Genomic DNA, 16,613 nt, shown 5'->3' on the forward strand with positions numbered 1-16,613 from the left:
AAAGGTTATAATGTTCCTCTTTTAGAAGTTATAAAATATATTAGTTCTTGGAGACAGAAACCAAAACCAAAAAATTGATACAAACTCTGAAATTCAGCAACTACAAACTGAAATTCAGCAACTACATGGCTATTTAAAAGGCAATCTTTATAAAAGATCAAAAGAAAAAGAAACCAATTAGATAGCTGCTAATTTGTGTTGACTTTAAAAGAAGCCACAGTAAGTTATACCAAATGCATTTACTTTGTACATCTTTCAGAATAAATGGGGAGACAGAAGTCCAGTCTTAACATCTAGTTGAGGTATGCATTAAAAAATAAGCCAACACTGTTGAAATGTAGAAGGCTCAGGTTGATTTTTTCAATTAAGAGATTAAAAATCATCTAGTTAATGAAGTTACTGAGTTATGTTCAGTTGCCCAAATTAAAAAAAAAAACCCCACAATAGCCCCCAAATATTTCTGAAACAAAATTACTAGTCATCAACATATATAAGAAAACATTTCTGAAGCCTTTATTTACAAAAGCTTTAAAAACAATCCCTCTGTTTCACAAATGTTTTGTTTAAAAAGGACCACCCAGTTACAGCATTGAAGTATCATGAATAAAGAATGTACAAGGGAAACAAACCAATGTGGCTAACATTTGGAGATTTGCTACTACTACTGATTGAAGTGCAGATAACACACATCATAACTTGTAGTCCATCATTTCCGGGCAGAGTTAATGATTACCAAAGTGTCTTCCTACACATGCTCTGATCTGGTCACATATTCTGCATGGCGAAATATTTCACAGTCTCTTTTGTCAATATATATAAAATAGATTGCAAAGATATACACAAAAAAATAAACAAGCATTACACTCCTCAGGTAATTTTATTAGCTACACTGTATATAATTTATATTTTTTGTATTTTGTTGTTTTGCACCAAATCTCTCCATTATTTATCTTTGTAGCAACTATGAAAGCACAAATTTTTTGTCTTCTAATTTAATCTGGTACAAAATATACCTAAAGACTTGCAATCTTTGGATTTTAATGAAATTGATTTGTATAATCAACAAAGCAAGAGCATCATTAGGTATGGCTATAAAATTTTTAAAAATTAAAAATAAGGGTAAATAGCGATGGAATAAAAAGAAGCAGATCAAGGGAAGTGTGCTATCATAAAATAACCGCAGCTTCAACATCTTGGATACCAGTTTCCGGGCAGACACTAAACATCCAATCACAAAGGATTTTTCCTGAAGGGTGTAAAGCTGGTTTGAAAAATTCTTCAGTCACAGAGCAGCCTACACATGCCAATTAGAAACTGACAGACACTAGATGTGCTTGGGAGATTAAGTACTACATACAGAAACAGCAGTTACTAAGCTCCTCAGTAGTTTTTTTGTCTTTTTTTTTTTGTAGTCTTGCTGAATCAACCATTTGCACAATGCATGTTCTATATTCTGTGGGTCAAAAGCAAGTAAATACTGTATAAAGTTGGCAGATGGTCATTTTTCCAGCTAAGAGCAAGAAAAGCCAAAACTGCTGATAAAACAGAGGATTTGAGTCAGAATCACTCTCTAAAGTGCAAAATTGATGGTCCACAATCTCAAATAGCTAAAACTCCTGCAGAATGGAAGGGAGACATGAAACAGGGAAATAAATTACAGTCAGTGCTAGTTAATTTAGGAAAGGGAAAAAAACCAAGCTCAAGTAATGTTGATCAAAGTATTCAATATGATGTACTGAATAGCTTTCCCCACTCTGTCACACACGCCTACTAACAAGTATATTAAGGCCAGATTTAACCTGAATGCTTTTCTATTTATTAAGATCTGAGATAGGAATGGTCATACTTAGTACTGAAAGGCAGAAAATAAAATGAGCTATGAGAGAAAAAAAAGTAATGTCTATTGTTCAAGGGATTCAACCAGAGATAAAACCTATATACAAGCATGTGCGTAGCTCAAATAAAATAAAAGAACTATTTCATGTCATGACTGCTTGTTGGCTTCCTCTTCATATGCATTCCCTGTGCCATTCTGTACATAGGATGAACCAGAACCAAGGCCATACAAATGACCACAATATTTGGCATCATCAATATGATCTTCAAAGAACATCTAAAAAGGAATTTTGGAAGAAAAAAAGATAATTTTAACCAAAAGGTACCACTGGTAATTTATATTTCAGCAATGTAAGTACTGACTGTTCATTAACTATAATGACAGCTCTTTTCTATGGTGCTCCTCTGAAGCCACACATTTAAATTAAACGTATAAGACTGACTTTCTCAAGAAGTACAGAGCTCAAAAGAAACCAAAGAAAAAGACTACCAAAAAAATGTATAAACACAACGCCTTTCCTATTAACACTCAGACCATTTTTGAGAATTTGTAACGGAAAAATGGCAGGCATTTTTATTCCATTAATTTAATAATACTTAATCATGAGAATGAATAAAAATAGCCAGTAATGGGCAGGGGAGGGGAAGTTTAGGTTTATAAGTAGCCTTGAGTCTATGTGCAAGGCTAAGTTGGCTAAAAACAATCAAACCCCAAACATGTCTGGACAGCAAACCCTGAACATTCAGATTAGGTTATTATCCTTAATAAAGCCAAGAAAAATAAAGATAACGAATTAGTAGCAGAGAATCTACCATTAACTGAACCATAAAGGCATTTTTAAATGCAAAACTGAGAACTCAAAACGTTGTCTTAATTCTCTAATGAAGCACTGGGAAGAAGTACAAAACAAAATATTTACTTGTCATGAACAGTCCAAATCACTTCTGAATCAATACCACTTGGCAAAATAGCTATATGCTTTCTATTGTATGTATTATTAATACATTTCTACAAAAAGTTTTAAATCCCCAGAAGTATTCTCAGTCATTTCTTTAATGTCTAAGAGGATATACTCAAAAGAATTCTACAGTGAATATTTTGCAAGAAGGAAAACTCTTTTGTAAGCAAAAAAGTCCATTCTGTTTTGTTTTTGCACAACTGGCTTTCTTTTCTTTGCATTTAGCTACAATGAAGTATACCTGTCACTTAACCTAAGAGTAGACTTGGGTTCATTAAATTTCATTCTTCCATACCTAACTTCTTTATATTTGAAGAACTTATCTCTGTCTTTTGCCAGTTAAGGAGTGTCTGCCCAGCATGGTTTTTGATTTAACTATTTCAGATTTAACCCCTTTAGAATTCAAAACCTCTTTGTAAGAATCTACTAAAAAGCATGAGTCCTACTCTGTAAATCCTCAAAGAACTGAAGAATGGTAAGAGCAAATAGTAGTTTCAGCAGCAGTTTAATACCTAAGAGAAGCCAATGCCAGGGAAAACTTAACATATGGATTCCTTGACTTGACAGAAGCAACACTGATGTGGCCAACAGAAAGTCCTCTGGAGTTCTCCCGTTAGTAATGTGTATGACCTTGGATAAAGGCTACCTGCATCTGGCCTCAGCTTCCTCACCTAAAAAATAATATGGTTGGACCTACATGACTTTTTATTCTACAAAGAACTTATTTTTTTCATTGCCTTCTGAACTACATTTCAAGATGACTTATGATGACTTTTGATTACTTTCATTCAAGTGTAGTGAGTATGACTTATATGGTACTTATAATTATATACTTCACTTAATATGTACTTATTGCCCCAAAACTTTTGCCATTAGATTTTAATGTTCTCAACCTAACCACCAACTGAGAAAAATGCACTGATGTCTCCATACTTCTCTCATTTTGAAAAAGGCCATTCCTGTGAGCAATGAGTCAGATCCTGCCTGATGCTGTGGTCCTATCCGTTCCAGCTCTAACTGTTCAGCAACTTCCTGTAAACCACCCTACAAGAAAGAAAAATGGCTTGTCAAAAGAAAGAAACATTGCAACACTCGAATTCACAAATTACATAACTTAGACAATGACCAAAATAGAAATGAACTTCAGTATGTAAAGACGGACCTTATGAAGATCAGCAAAAAAACAGAGAATGTGAATTACTGATGTATTTGTTGAATGGGGGAGATGTTTATAATTTAATAAATGAGATCCTAATTGGGAAAATTTATCTTCATCATACTCTTTAAGGCATGTGGCAGGCAAATAACTTTCCTAAAGATATGGGGGAAGCAGATCATATATAAGGTAACAGGTACACCGGGTAACATTTGCCAAGTACATCCAGTCCCTCTATCATCCATCAATTATTATAAAACTGACTGTAGGCAGTTACTTCAAATTTTCTTAAGCTTCACACCAATCTATCTCTAAATAGTTTCATCTAAATAATTTGCACAAAACAAAGCTGTTATAATTAAATCCATAAGAATTCACTAAGTGCTTAACTATGGTTTTGTTAGTTTAAAAAGGTTATGTTGTTATAAGAATACAACTCCTTAGAAGGGTCTGCTAAACACCCTATGTAAATATTGCTAGGATTAAAAAAAAAAAGATAATGAGATTGAAAGAAAGGAAGAGAAAGAATACAAGAAAAGAAGGAGAGGGAGTGAGGGAAGGAGAATAAAGAGGGGGAAAATGGGAGGAGAGAAAGTAAAGAAACATCAGGACCAAGGACACACACAAATTTCTCTGAATTGTTAAGGCCTCTACCACCAAACTAGCCCTTCTCTACAACACAGCTTGAAACAGTGCTTTGCACAGCAGCTGCTTCAGAGCTAAAAACAGCACAAGGATTAGGTATCATTAGCAGCTGCTTAGGAGAGCAACAGAATAGAGAGCTATTCAGTACCACTGACTATAGGTTAAAAAGTACCTTTGTCATTAACCTAAATTTTAACACTGCCGTTAACTCGGGGCATATTCAGAATACCTAATATGCTTAGAAATTTTTCAACAACATACACATAATGAACAATAATTCGGTTCTCTGTTCCCCAAAACTGTCATTGTACAGACATGTCAATTTTAAAAAGGATTTCCACAGCCAGATTAAAACATTTACACCTTGGATTCTCAGCACACAATACTTTCAGGGGGTACCCTTTCTAGGGTAATGAGGATAACCTACTGTAAGTTCACTTGAGTCACAGTAGTCTCTTCAAATTGCACAGAATTCTGCTGTTCTTTGGTGCTACAAACGTGAAGTAATATTTCTTAAAAATTTCCCTGGTTATATGCTATATCCTGTAATGAGGCAAGCAAACTTTGGACAAAAGACCACTCTCATGATTATCAGTTCATCTGTCAAAAACAAAGTTTCCTTATTCAATTCCTAAATTATTTCTTTCTGCATAAAACTCTTAAAGTTTTTACCATCTCCTAAAAGTATAACCTTCCTTGCACTTCTAAAAAGCTGGTGAGGAGAAAACTTGATTAACCTTGATGTAAGTTCTATGAAGCAACCACTTTACATAAACGTTTTTCCTGAATTACAGCTTAAACACAAACACACCAGAAAAAACAAAACCACTATATTCCTTAGGAGTCTGTACCCCCGTAATGAATTCATTCTAAGACTAAAGGAGCACTTTTTCCTTAATAAAGACACTTTCTTTTCTTTTTGAAAGAATTAATGTTCAGAAGTAACAAATCATTACACACATGGTAAGCAGTGTCAGAATGTAAGCTGCTGTCTAGACAGGACCTACCCAATCACTAGCACTTACTACTAACAAGCTGACATCTATGGGCCAGGGGAGGGAAAAAAAGCCCTTTTAGCTATGTAATTTACTCCTAGTAACATGACCCTATGACTAGACCCAAGAAAATAATCTCTCATGAAGGTAAGCTGAAGGAGAAACTCTTTCTGCTACACAACTGACTATATCTGCACATTGCTGGCCACTTCAGACTTTATCTTGCATGGAAAGATTATGTGCGTGTTGCAAGAGAGTGAGAACTTGGACTTCTGTGCCTGAGAGGCTCAGATTCTGTGCTAGTTTATGTTCAATCTGGCAAGCAATGACAAAAATCTGATCTTCTGTTTAAATCTTGTTGAAAATTTATTCTGCCAATCTATACTGAAGCTCTGAAAAAGGATTTCCTATCAACTATTATTTATGCAAAAAAGGAATCAAATAATCAGATAATGTAACCACATTTAACATAAAACTTAAAAATAGGGTTTAAATCAATATCCCAACCCAGCACCTTGTAAGTCAGTCACCCATTCTGAAAGAATACTGTGCTGATTACAGATAAAGACATTCGAAGCCTTACTTTGAGATTTTTGCAGCTCTTCATGAGGTACTTCACATCATAAATGACAGGAAAAAACAATCGAAGGATCTCAAAAAAGTCAAGTTCTTCTTCAGGCAAGTTAGAATTGGTCAGGATTTTGATTAAGTAGCCAAAGTCATAACCACTACAAAAGGGTGAAAGAATAAAGAAGAGGGACCATAAATACCACAGAAATGAAAAGATAAATTTTTTTCTGATACAGCTTTTAAGTGAGTCACACTGTAGGCGGAAAAAAAAAAAGAATGAACCAGAAAAAAGTACACAGAATAAAATAGAAAATAAACATGTTTACAATTATAATGGGAAAAAAATGCCATCTTTTACAGTGTCATTTCATCATTCAGGGATACCAATATACAGAGATCTCTACCACCCTCCTAAGCGTGTAGTCACTAAACTACTATTTTGCTAATCCTTGAATAGAGAACTCTCTAAAGAGTATCAAACTGTCCATAGCAGATAGCTCAAAAAATCAAGATGAAAGGAAACTTGGCAAAAATGTCAAATGATGCAGGAAAACTGGCATTCGGAAGGCAAAAATAATTCATATCTTCCCATCATTTACATAACAAGGTCATACACTTCAAAAACCCAAACGGTAATTCCCTAACAAAGTATCTTCACTTCCCTTAAGTGATTTTATTAATGATACTCTCTTCCCTCAAAATTTTGTTCCTATGTCAGTCCCCAAGAGATACTAATGGTAATGTTGAACCTTGAAGCGAAGGTAGTAAAGGCTGAGAACTAGTATCTAGAAAATAAAAAACCAACTCCCACACTCAAATCAACACCTCCTCTCCCTACTGTTTGGCTTTTCCACAGCTTTATATCAATACTTCTCTACACTCCCATGCCACAATCACACCCCTTCTTTTCCCTGTCTACCTTTCCTTTAAGGACCTCCCACAGGATGCCTTCCCTCAAGAGCTCAGCTCCCGCAGATTTCTCAGACAAGCTGTTTTCTTGTACTTCCCTTTAAAGCACATGTATTGTTTTCTCCACGTTTAAAGGGTAGGTGTCACATCTTAATTTTTTTTCCTTATGGCACAGAGTTGGGACTCAAATGATGAGAGATGCTATTTAACATATCTTTCAGGGGAGATTACAAATAAAATTTTTATTCAATGTTTAGAATTTCACTTCTTACTTTAAAAAGAGAAAAAAATGTTTTTACATTGAAGACCATTAAAGAATATCAAGGAATAAACAATAAACAGCAGAAACCTTTAAATTTCTGGTAGCTAACAAGGAAGTAACTAACTTTGCTGTCTACCTAAAATATGTCAGTATGTTTGCTTAGCATCAATACTAGTAAAACGAAGATCATATTAGAGTTTAGGATTTATAAATTTCTTCAACCAGTCTTTATTTACTAGAAATAGGTTAGAATATGAAGAAAATATTTAATGACATTTAGTAGAATAAAATCTTAACATATCTTGACAAATACTCAAATATATCAGAGTCTAATCCAGACTCTAAACTCTAAGAAGACATGACCCCTTTCTGTTTTCGTTCATCTTATCCTAGTACCTAGCATAGGGTATTTGCTCAGGGTATTTTTTGAAAGAAAGAATCTGTCATACATAGTAATAAAAAAACAGGACTATGCTTTCCAGTTCTTTTGTATCTTCATGACCAGGAAAGTAAAAAAAAAAGAACTCAAAAAACGTTCCTGAAATTACCAGAGACTTAAGCCTCATCTCCTGAGGTATAGGCTCAAATGGAGAACAGAGAAAAAAGATGATAGGTGGGAATTGGTATGCTCAATACTCCAACTCAAAAATTACTGCTTAGTACTGCATTGAAGCTGACAGTATGAACAGTCCTTCACTATTCTCATTCATTACACAGGCCAGCACTGGAAATTCTAAAGCACGCAGAAACTCTTTTTTTGTTTTAAATGTGTGAAGTGGACCAAGTATAAGAACATTAATATATGCAAAATGCAGTGATTTTTAAAACGGTAACAAGAGGCCAAATAAAATTCCCAAGGTCACTATTAGTCCCTGGGCTGCCAATTTAATTTAGTTTACTTAGATAAGAAAATTCTTTCTCTTACCTAAAAGTCTATATTTACAAAATGGAATTAATTTCCTTTCCAGAAATTCTCTTCAACAATCTGATTTTATTTTATGATAAGAAAGAATTTAAAACTACCACTTATTGAGAATTTACTGTGTGTAAAGCACTTTACTAGATGCTTTAAATATGTTATTATCGACCATTAAAACAATTCTGTAAGATAATTCTTCTAAGTGATTTCTTCCTGACACTCTATTAAAAAAAAAAACATTAAAATCCACCACAGAGACCCACCCCTAGCTTTCTCTTTGCCATTTTTTTTCCATAGCACTTAATCACCATCTAACAAACCACAATATACATCTCATCATTTTAAAAAATTGTCTGCCTACTCCCACCAGAATGTGAACTCCATGAAATGATTTTACTCTATTTTGTTCGTAGCTTAATGCCTAGAATCTTACCACAGTGCTTGGCATATGGTAGATAATAAATAACTTTTTTGAAAAATGAATAAATGTTTTCATTCTAAGGCTTAGAAATGTTAAATAACCCTAGGTAACAAAGATTCCAAATGGCACTGCTGAATTTAAACCAAGGTCTATTTTTCCAGCCTGTGCTCTTTCCACATGCAATACTGTCTCTTAGTCCAAAATGGATCCCATATCATTAAATTCATCTTTAAGCAGACCAACATTAGCCTGTCAAGAGTTAGGAGACTGCTACATGGCAGCCAATTTTTTGTAACTAAGCCTGAAATTGCTGACACAGTGACCCAAGTGAAGTGTGAAGCAGCCAGGAAATGATAACACAAATGCCATTTTCAATGTAATCTTTTTACCTATGAAATGATAACCATTTGACCCCTTCACAGAGGACTACTCCTGATGTCATAAGAAGTTCTGCAAAGTACTGGGTCTCAATTCCTTCCTCCTCATGTTTTTTAAACTGGATACCAGATGTTGTTAGTAGCTCTATAGAGTCTTGGGCATACATGTCCTCCCTGGCAGAAGAAAAAGAAAAACATTCAAAAGTGCCATACTTCAAACTGTTTTTCTCCCACTTATATCTACAACTACAGCGCCAGAAATATCAAGAGAGAGAATGGGCTTGGGCCCATTTATTCCAATGCTTCACATATATGGAATGAAAATACAACTTAAGTACAAAGGTCATTTAGTATTTTAGAAAAATGTTCATGTGGTAAGTAATCATTCACAACAGTCCAATGGTGAGATTTTCATCTTTACTATCAATTTCATTAGCCTTTCACAAGTTAAGTAAATTTAACTGGATTTGAAACAAAGGGTCTTCTTCTAACCAGTGGCTACCACCACAAAGTAAGAGACGTGTTCTTATCGGGGGCTTTCAGTCTCAGCAGCCCTTTTAATGCTGCCAAATGGAGCTGCAGCCCCCGGGGGTGAAGGCCTGTGTCTATCTCCCGGGCTCTCAGCAGGAAAGAGACTGAGTAGAAAACATCTGCTGTGGCTGAGTTAAACCACATTCCGTCTTAAAGAAAAAGGAGATGCCTCCTCTCACTAATGATGAGCCTTTCAAATAGCTCTAATAAGCAGTAAACTGTTTAAAATGAAGGGCTCTGCTAGAATAGCATTAATTTCTTCTTCTAACAACCTTACTCCTAGAAGATTACCTCCCAAAAATCAAGCCAGGAAATCTAAATATAAACCAATTTTTCAAGATTTTACTTAAGCCAAAAAGAAAGCCATCTCTAATTTCTAAGCACAAACACACAGGTATCCAAAACATTATATTAAATCAAAAAAGTGATCAAAATGAAAGTATGTTCCTGAGAATAAATGAAAAGTATTTCATGCATTGCCCACTGGTTGTTTCCTTTTATTTACTTTTAAAATTGTGAGAATACTGGTTTTTACCACTTAGCAAAAAAAAAAATTCTACAAAAGCTTTAATAAAACAAAACCAAAAGGAACATTACACTTAGGCCAAAAAGTATCCTTATGGTCTACTCTCTGGAAATCAATTTACTATTAAATGTCTTTGAAAAATAACAAAACTAGCAACTGAAATATTTAAAAACAGAGAGGAACCACAACGATCACTGTAAGTCAAAATTCCCTGGAAAATTTTCCTGGAAAACCCTTGTTACAGAAGGGTATCTGAATAAATCCAAGTTTTTTCATTACACAACAGATATTACTGTCCTTATTATACTAAAATATGTACCTTAAACAAGTAGAATCTCACTCATCATGCCCCAATGCTAAGAGACATGCTTTAGCAATTATAACCAACCAAAGGCATACCAGATTCTTTCTCCAGGCACACATTATTCTGGGCCATATGTTCACTTTACTTTTATTGTAGTTTATTATCTCTCTCTCAATCAGAATTTAAGCTTGAAGAGGGCAATAATTTTTGTCTGTTTTGTTCAATGTTATATCACCAAGGAGTACTGCACTATTCAAGTCAGTATTTCCCAAACCTGACCAATGATAACAATCGCTCAGAGAACTTAGCAACAATATGGATTCCCAAGTCCCACACCTGGACCTAATGAATCACAGCCTCCAGGAGAGAGACCTGGATGAGTACCTCTGGTGTTTTATGATCAAGTATCAAATTATACTTTAATTTTCATGTACATATCAACTCCAAATTCAGTTTAGAGCAAATTCCCAAACATTGGACTTTGGCAATAGAAAGCTGACAGAAGAGTTATAGAAACACTAAGTTATAATGACTATGACCAACATTCCCCAACACTATGTCCCTGGGGCCTAGCACAGCTGCTGACACATTCATTCTAGGCACTCAATAAAAAAGTCAATTTTCATCTTTCTTCAAAATATCCAAGATTCATGGTGCTCTTTCTCCACATTAGGTAGAACTGGTTTTATCTTCCAACTGACCCTTTCTACTTAAATAATATTTTTCACTGTATCCTTAAACATCTATTAAGATATTAACATTAGTATGAATGGTGGCAAAACTACAGTAGCCCTCTCTGTATAAGAAAAAAAGTCTTTCAGAGATTGTAATAATAAAGCAGTTATTATTAGAACAAGGATGTTTCTAGAAAAGAAAAATGTCAACTTTACCAAAACTGAGACACTTAATGGTCACCTACTCACGTAATGCGATCACAGCAGTATCTTAGTAAAGACCAATGTTCTAATGATCAGCTTGGAAAAAAGGTAACATGGAACAAATGAAATGGTAAAGAACTGATTTTAAAAAGGGTTATCTTTTGGGAAAAGGATAAAAGGGAATTTTTGGAACTACAGTACATATAAATGGTTATTATCAGTTTTAATAGAGATGAGTACCTTTCACCCTCTACCAAGTTCTGGAGCGTATATTATTAAATTCAACAGAGTAAAAACAAAGAGTCAGGCTAAACATAATGCAATTAGAAGCCATACTATTGCATCATTGACAACACTACCCTCTGAATTCATCAGCCCTGCTTTTCTTTAGATCTTATATGCTAAGTATCACATTACAGAGAATGGAAGTTCTTACGTGGCACTACCATTAATTGTCCTACAGCTTCTTTTACAGTTTTTCAAATCGGATGTTAGATCATATGAAACAATCAGAGGCAGTCAAATAGAAGGATAGTGCAGTATAGTAATATACTCAAAATGTATTAAGCATTTCCCCATCTCACAGTCAGTCTGTAAACAATCTGCCCTTACCCCAAAACACTGGAAACTTCCCTAAGCTATCAAGACTACTCGTACCAATGATATAGAAGTATTGTGAGTAAAGAAACTGGGTTTTGACCCAGGGCTTGAGTTAGAATTCAGATTCTGAATTGTTTCTAAAAGAAACACCAGGCTCAAAGATACTATTACTTCTCCCATATATAACTTACAAAAGGTTTTGTGGACTGACCTAAGAATATATATTGATTTAAAAGGAAAATGCACCCAAGTTTCCAAGAACTATCTTACCACCTGTGACGTGTAATCTACTCATACACTGGAGTATGACCGTAATAAAAATCTCTTCACAAGGATAACTGTTACAACAAAAACATATATATTGCAAATTGCACTCAAAGTTTGAAAGCAAAATTAATGTTGTAAGATAATTTTTTCAATCAAGAAGTATTTTCAATACCCAGTTTTCCAAATTTCAAAATAGTGGCAGTCATACTTTTCAAATAACATCTCTAAAACTCAAAGTATTTGCATTTAAGTCTTCTTTAGCCTAATTTTTTTGTCCCATGATAAAAAGAAACGTAAACTTTTGAAATTTTAGGTTTTAAATATTTCCAGGATAATGACACCAAATTCAGTTAGAATTTCATTTGTCATACTTGAGGGAAATTAATTCCTAAAATTAAACTAAAAAAAGAAGTTTGGGTTAAATTTATTTCCCACTTACGTCAAATTAAATTTAAAATTAAACTGCCAAGTTGAAGTTCCTGGAGGGTATTCTCCTTGCTCATTCATAAATGTCAATCCTAGCTGAATTATCTTCAACAAGTCCACATTACACCGCAATAGTTGGTACTGATAGTCAGCATTGCTCCTGAATTCTCCAATGGGTCTTGCAACCACACCTGGAAACTCGGTGTCCTGTAAAATAGTTTTAAGGTTCATTATTTACTAAATGGTCGAAACTACAATCCACATATTCCTAGAATAAATAATTAATTTGGGGTACAAGTCAAAGAATGCTGTTATAGATTATATTCTACACAATTCACGTTCAATTGCAAAGTACCTTTTAACTAGGAACAGCATTACTTTTTAGAACCATAAAAGAAAACTCTGCACACTTAACGACTTCTTCTTACTTTAAATATCATATTAGTAAAAAACTACTATGTATTAGATACACATAATAATGCAACTGAGTACTCTATTCCCAAGGAAGGGAGAAAAAGTCACAAATTCATGTTTCTCAACCGGTGTGTGAAACTATGCTCACAGTATTCTAATGTTAAAACCAATGAAGAACTGTTTAAAAAGAATGGAAGATGCACCATACTTTCCGATTGCTTTTCTGAAGTAAGGTTTATCTAAACACCAAAACCCTCCTAATTTCTTGGGCTAAAACAGTACTCTCTCTACAGTCCAGAGAAAGCACATCCTTAAAAACTGCTAAAAACTGCATGCCACCACTCATTCCTGTAGAATGTTAAACACATCTCTAATGCTGTCACTCCTTATCATCTGAGAAAGAAATGATCACTATGAATTCCTACTAGAAAAAAATAATAATTTCATTCTAATTGTAAGTACATCTATTAAATAGGACATTATCTATGTACACTCAAATATTCATATTTTAACCAATCAACCTGCCCCTCCCAAAAAAAGAGTATTAATTTATTTGTATTAAATATACTAAGAAAATAATATATCAGTTTAGTGTTAAAATTCAAATTAGGAAACTAAGAACAAAATCTAAATACCAACTCATATGAAGCAGTAAAGAAATTAAAACTTTTCTAAATTCAGTGCAACTCAACAACCACTTTATTGGACGCTATGTGTTACGCTAGGTGTCAGGGAAGAAAGGATGATTAAGACACTAATCTCTTACTTCTCGAAGCTAATAATCTAGAAAACAGTAGAGAAGCCAAAACACAATAGTAAAGAAGCAAAATAATTAACTGAATAGACAAGCTAAGCAGATTGAACAGTATGTGCAAAAGTAGAAATGCTTAACAGTACAGTGTGTCCACGGAACTCCACTGGTAATTAAAAAACAAACAAAAAACTGCAGATCAACAATGCTTCACTGGGAAATGTGAATTTTTTTGTTTGAGAAAGACATTCAGGAGTTCCATCTGGTATTAATATTAGGCCTTAATGTTGCTAGGAGCAGACCTGGCATTCACAGCTAGGTCCTAGCATTCTTCTGCTGAATATAAACAGTTTCACACTATAACATCAGACAAGGCCAGTCTGTAATCATGACTGAACATACGCAAAAACACAGACATTTGTCCAAACCACAAAAATGACCAAACATCTTTCTATCTTGGCTGAGTGACTGTTGCTTCTTTATGGCTTTAGCCCCACTCCAGTCTTCTCTCATTCTAGTTGAGACTCAATAAGATACCCTATCATGGAATTACCTGAGCTTACTAACAGCATCCAGTTCAGAGCAAAGCCCTGCTTCCTTATTCCTTTCCTAAAACCACCTGCCACAAGCACAAATCCTAGAAGTCCTTTCTAACACTCTCTTACTCAAATGCCCCATGGTTCTAAGAATGCATTTTCCCTCAGTGCAATGAGTAAGAAACCCAACTTGTCATATTACAGGTGTGTTCTTGGTGGTCTTTATTTGGAGGTCATTGACAAAATTCTTTTTATAATTAAATTAATCACTAAAAAAAATCAGCCAGAAGGGCTGAATTCAAGATGTTTAAAATCCCCTTTCCTCTTTCATAAAAAGCATTTTAAGGATTTTGCTCATAGGCATACCATAGCAACGTAATTATATTTTCGGATAACTTGACGAATTTTCTTCATCTCTTCATCCAGGTTGCAAGCCCAAACTTCACAAATTCTTTGGCTATGATCTACAGTCGCTGCTGGCATAGTGAGGGCACAAGGAGTCTAGCTGCCAAGCATCAAAATGTTATACTTGATTGAAGATTTGTTTCGTAAAATACTTTATCCTTTATTTATGTACCTGTCAAAATAAAAAACAACTATATGAAGAATCTGAATCACAGAATAATTGAGTTGACAAAAACCTAAGAGATTATCTATTCACAGTCCTTGCTTTATAAGAAAATCAAAGTTTAGAAAGTGACTTGTCTAAAGTCACACAGCTAATCAGTAGGAGAAAAAGGACTACAACACAGGTTTCCTGGTTCTAATATGTTATGTAAAAAGTGTTTTTTGTGTACATACTAATCATTTTTAAAAATTTTTCATTACTTAAAAATTGCTATAAATTCAACTCACTCTCTGAATAAAACTTTATAAAGACATCCCTTTCCAGAAAAAAAAGGAAAAGTGACATGCTGATACACATGTGAAAAGATCAGATCAGATGTTACTAGGGCAAAGATAGTATTTACTTTTATTCCTCATTAACTGAACATTCAAAGTCTGATTTAACTACAAAATCTACTGGAATTTATTCAAGTCAGATTGGAGGGGCCAAAAGTAAACCAATTAAAAAAAAAAAGTTCTTTCTGCAATAAGTAACAGCCACAGAAACTGTTTCCATGTCTGTAACTGTGCATGGGAGAAAGAAAGAAAGCAATAGAGGGTCTGCATTTCAAATTTTTTCTTTCTAATTTCCTAAAAACCAGAGCATTTTCCCTGGTTACCAAACACACATGTCACGTTTCTGGTCCCTAAACACAGGTTTCATGGTATATAATGAGAGCAGTACAGACCAACATTGATTCTTGAGCAGGGAAATTCCAGATGCGCTTTCATTTTTCACACAACTTTGAAAAAAATCATAACAGAAAGTGTAAAAAAGGGAATTGTGACCGCCCCTTCTAAACTCTGCAGTCACAAATGTAACCTCGAGTGCTCTAAGAACAGAAACCAAAGATCCAGGGGCTCCTTCCTTTATAACCCTCTTCGCTAAACACACACACACACACACACACACAGTGGAAAGATCCAGGGCCCCTTCCTTTATAACCCTCTTCGCTAAACACAAACACACACACACAGTGGAAAGACCCTGTAGTTGAACACTGCTTTCCTCCACCTCTCTCTACTACAGTTCCAGAAGCCCCGAAGAGGCATCAGAGGCCCCCTCTCTTTACTGGAGGTAGCATCTCCGAACAGCGGGTTCCCAACGAAACGCGAGGACAGTACAGACACACTCAAGTCACAGATAACTCTCTTCCCTGGCAGAAAGCCAGAGCGAAGGTACTGATAACCATTGACCGGAGCCGGATGGACTCCCAAGCACCGCTGCGCGAAGGAATACGAGAAGCTAAGGATCTAGGCCACCGCCCTCCACTCCCAATTTCCGCCCCACAGCATCGAAGCACCAGGTACAAAGCCTTCGCGTCATCACTCTGCGCCACCCCGTTGACATACCCCCCAGCCCCAGTTACCCTCCCCCCCCCACCCGCCGCCCAGCCCTTAGCCAGCTGCACTCCAGCTGGCGCCATCGCGCACCCGCTTAGGTTCGTCATTCCCGCCCCCTTTCTACTTCTCCAACCCGCCCCTCCCCCCGCAAGTCTGTGGCAAGATCTACTTGTGTCGCTGAGCTCGCACTTCTCCTCCTCCTCCTCGCCATAGAGACAGCACCCAACGGCGGCGGGGGTGGCGGCAACGACGGCGGCGGCGGCGGGTGCCCCATAGACACCTCTCGCCCGGCAAGGGGGAAAGGGGAGCCGGAGCTGCACCGCACCGCGCTGCGCCGTCGCTTCTCGCACGTCCAGGCGGGGGCGCCAGATGATGACGCGA

The 16,613-nt window shown here is 35.7% G+C and overlaps 2 protein-coding genes across 6 annotated transcripts in view; one reads left to right on the forward strand and one right to left on the reverse strand.

Annotated features, from left to right (window-relative positions):
- Positions 1 to 4,063, forward strand: part of ZDHHC2 (zinc finger DHHC-type palmitoyltransferase 2) — a 76,093-nt gene extending 72,030 nt beyond the window's left edge. For all 4 annotated transcript variants that reach the window (XM_060136571.1, XM_060136573.1, XM_060136572.1 and 1 more), the window contains 2 exons: positions 2,043 to 2,158; positions 3,363 to 4,063. The gene's annotated coding sequence lies outside the window, so the exon portion shown is untranslated. The remainder of the gene's footprint in view (positions 1 to 2,042; positions 2,159 to 3,362) is intronic.
- Positions 490 to 16,607, reverse strand: CNOT7 (CCR4-NOT transcription complex subunit 7). 2 transcript variants are annotated; one of them, XM_060136575.1, is made up of 7 exons: positions 16,402 to 16,607; positions 14,649 to 14,859; positions 12,595 to 12,788; positions 9,062 to 9,223; positions 6,175 to 6,319; positions 3,729 to 3,839; positions 490 to 2,113 (listed from the first exon to the last, which is right to left on the reverse strand). In XM_060136575.1, exons 2-7 carry the CDS (start codon positions 14,763 to 14,765, stop codon positions 1,985 to 1,987), a joined length of 858 nt encoding a protein of 285 aa, XP_059992558.1. In that variant the 5' UTR covers positions 14,766 to 14,859; positions 16,402 to 16,607; the 3' UTR covers positions 490 to 1,984. The 2 variants fall into 2 exon arrangements, with proteins under 2 accessions (XP_059992558.1, XP_059992560.1); XM_060136577.1 differs by lacking the exon at positions 16,402 to 16,607 and adding an exon at positions 15,578 to 15,612.
- Positions 16,608 to 16,613: the final 6 nt, after the last annotated feature.

Source organism: Lagenorhynchus albirostris, chromosome 21 (assembly GCF_949774975.1).
Source record: "Lagenorhynchus albirostris chromosome 21, mLagAlb1.1, whole genome shotgun sequence".
Classification (NCBI taxonomy): domain Eukaryota; kingdom Metazoa; phylum Chordata; class Mammalia; order Artiodactyla; family Delphinidae; genus Lagenorhynchus; species Lagenorhynchus albirostris.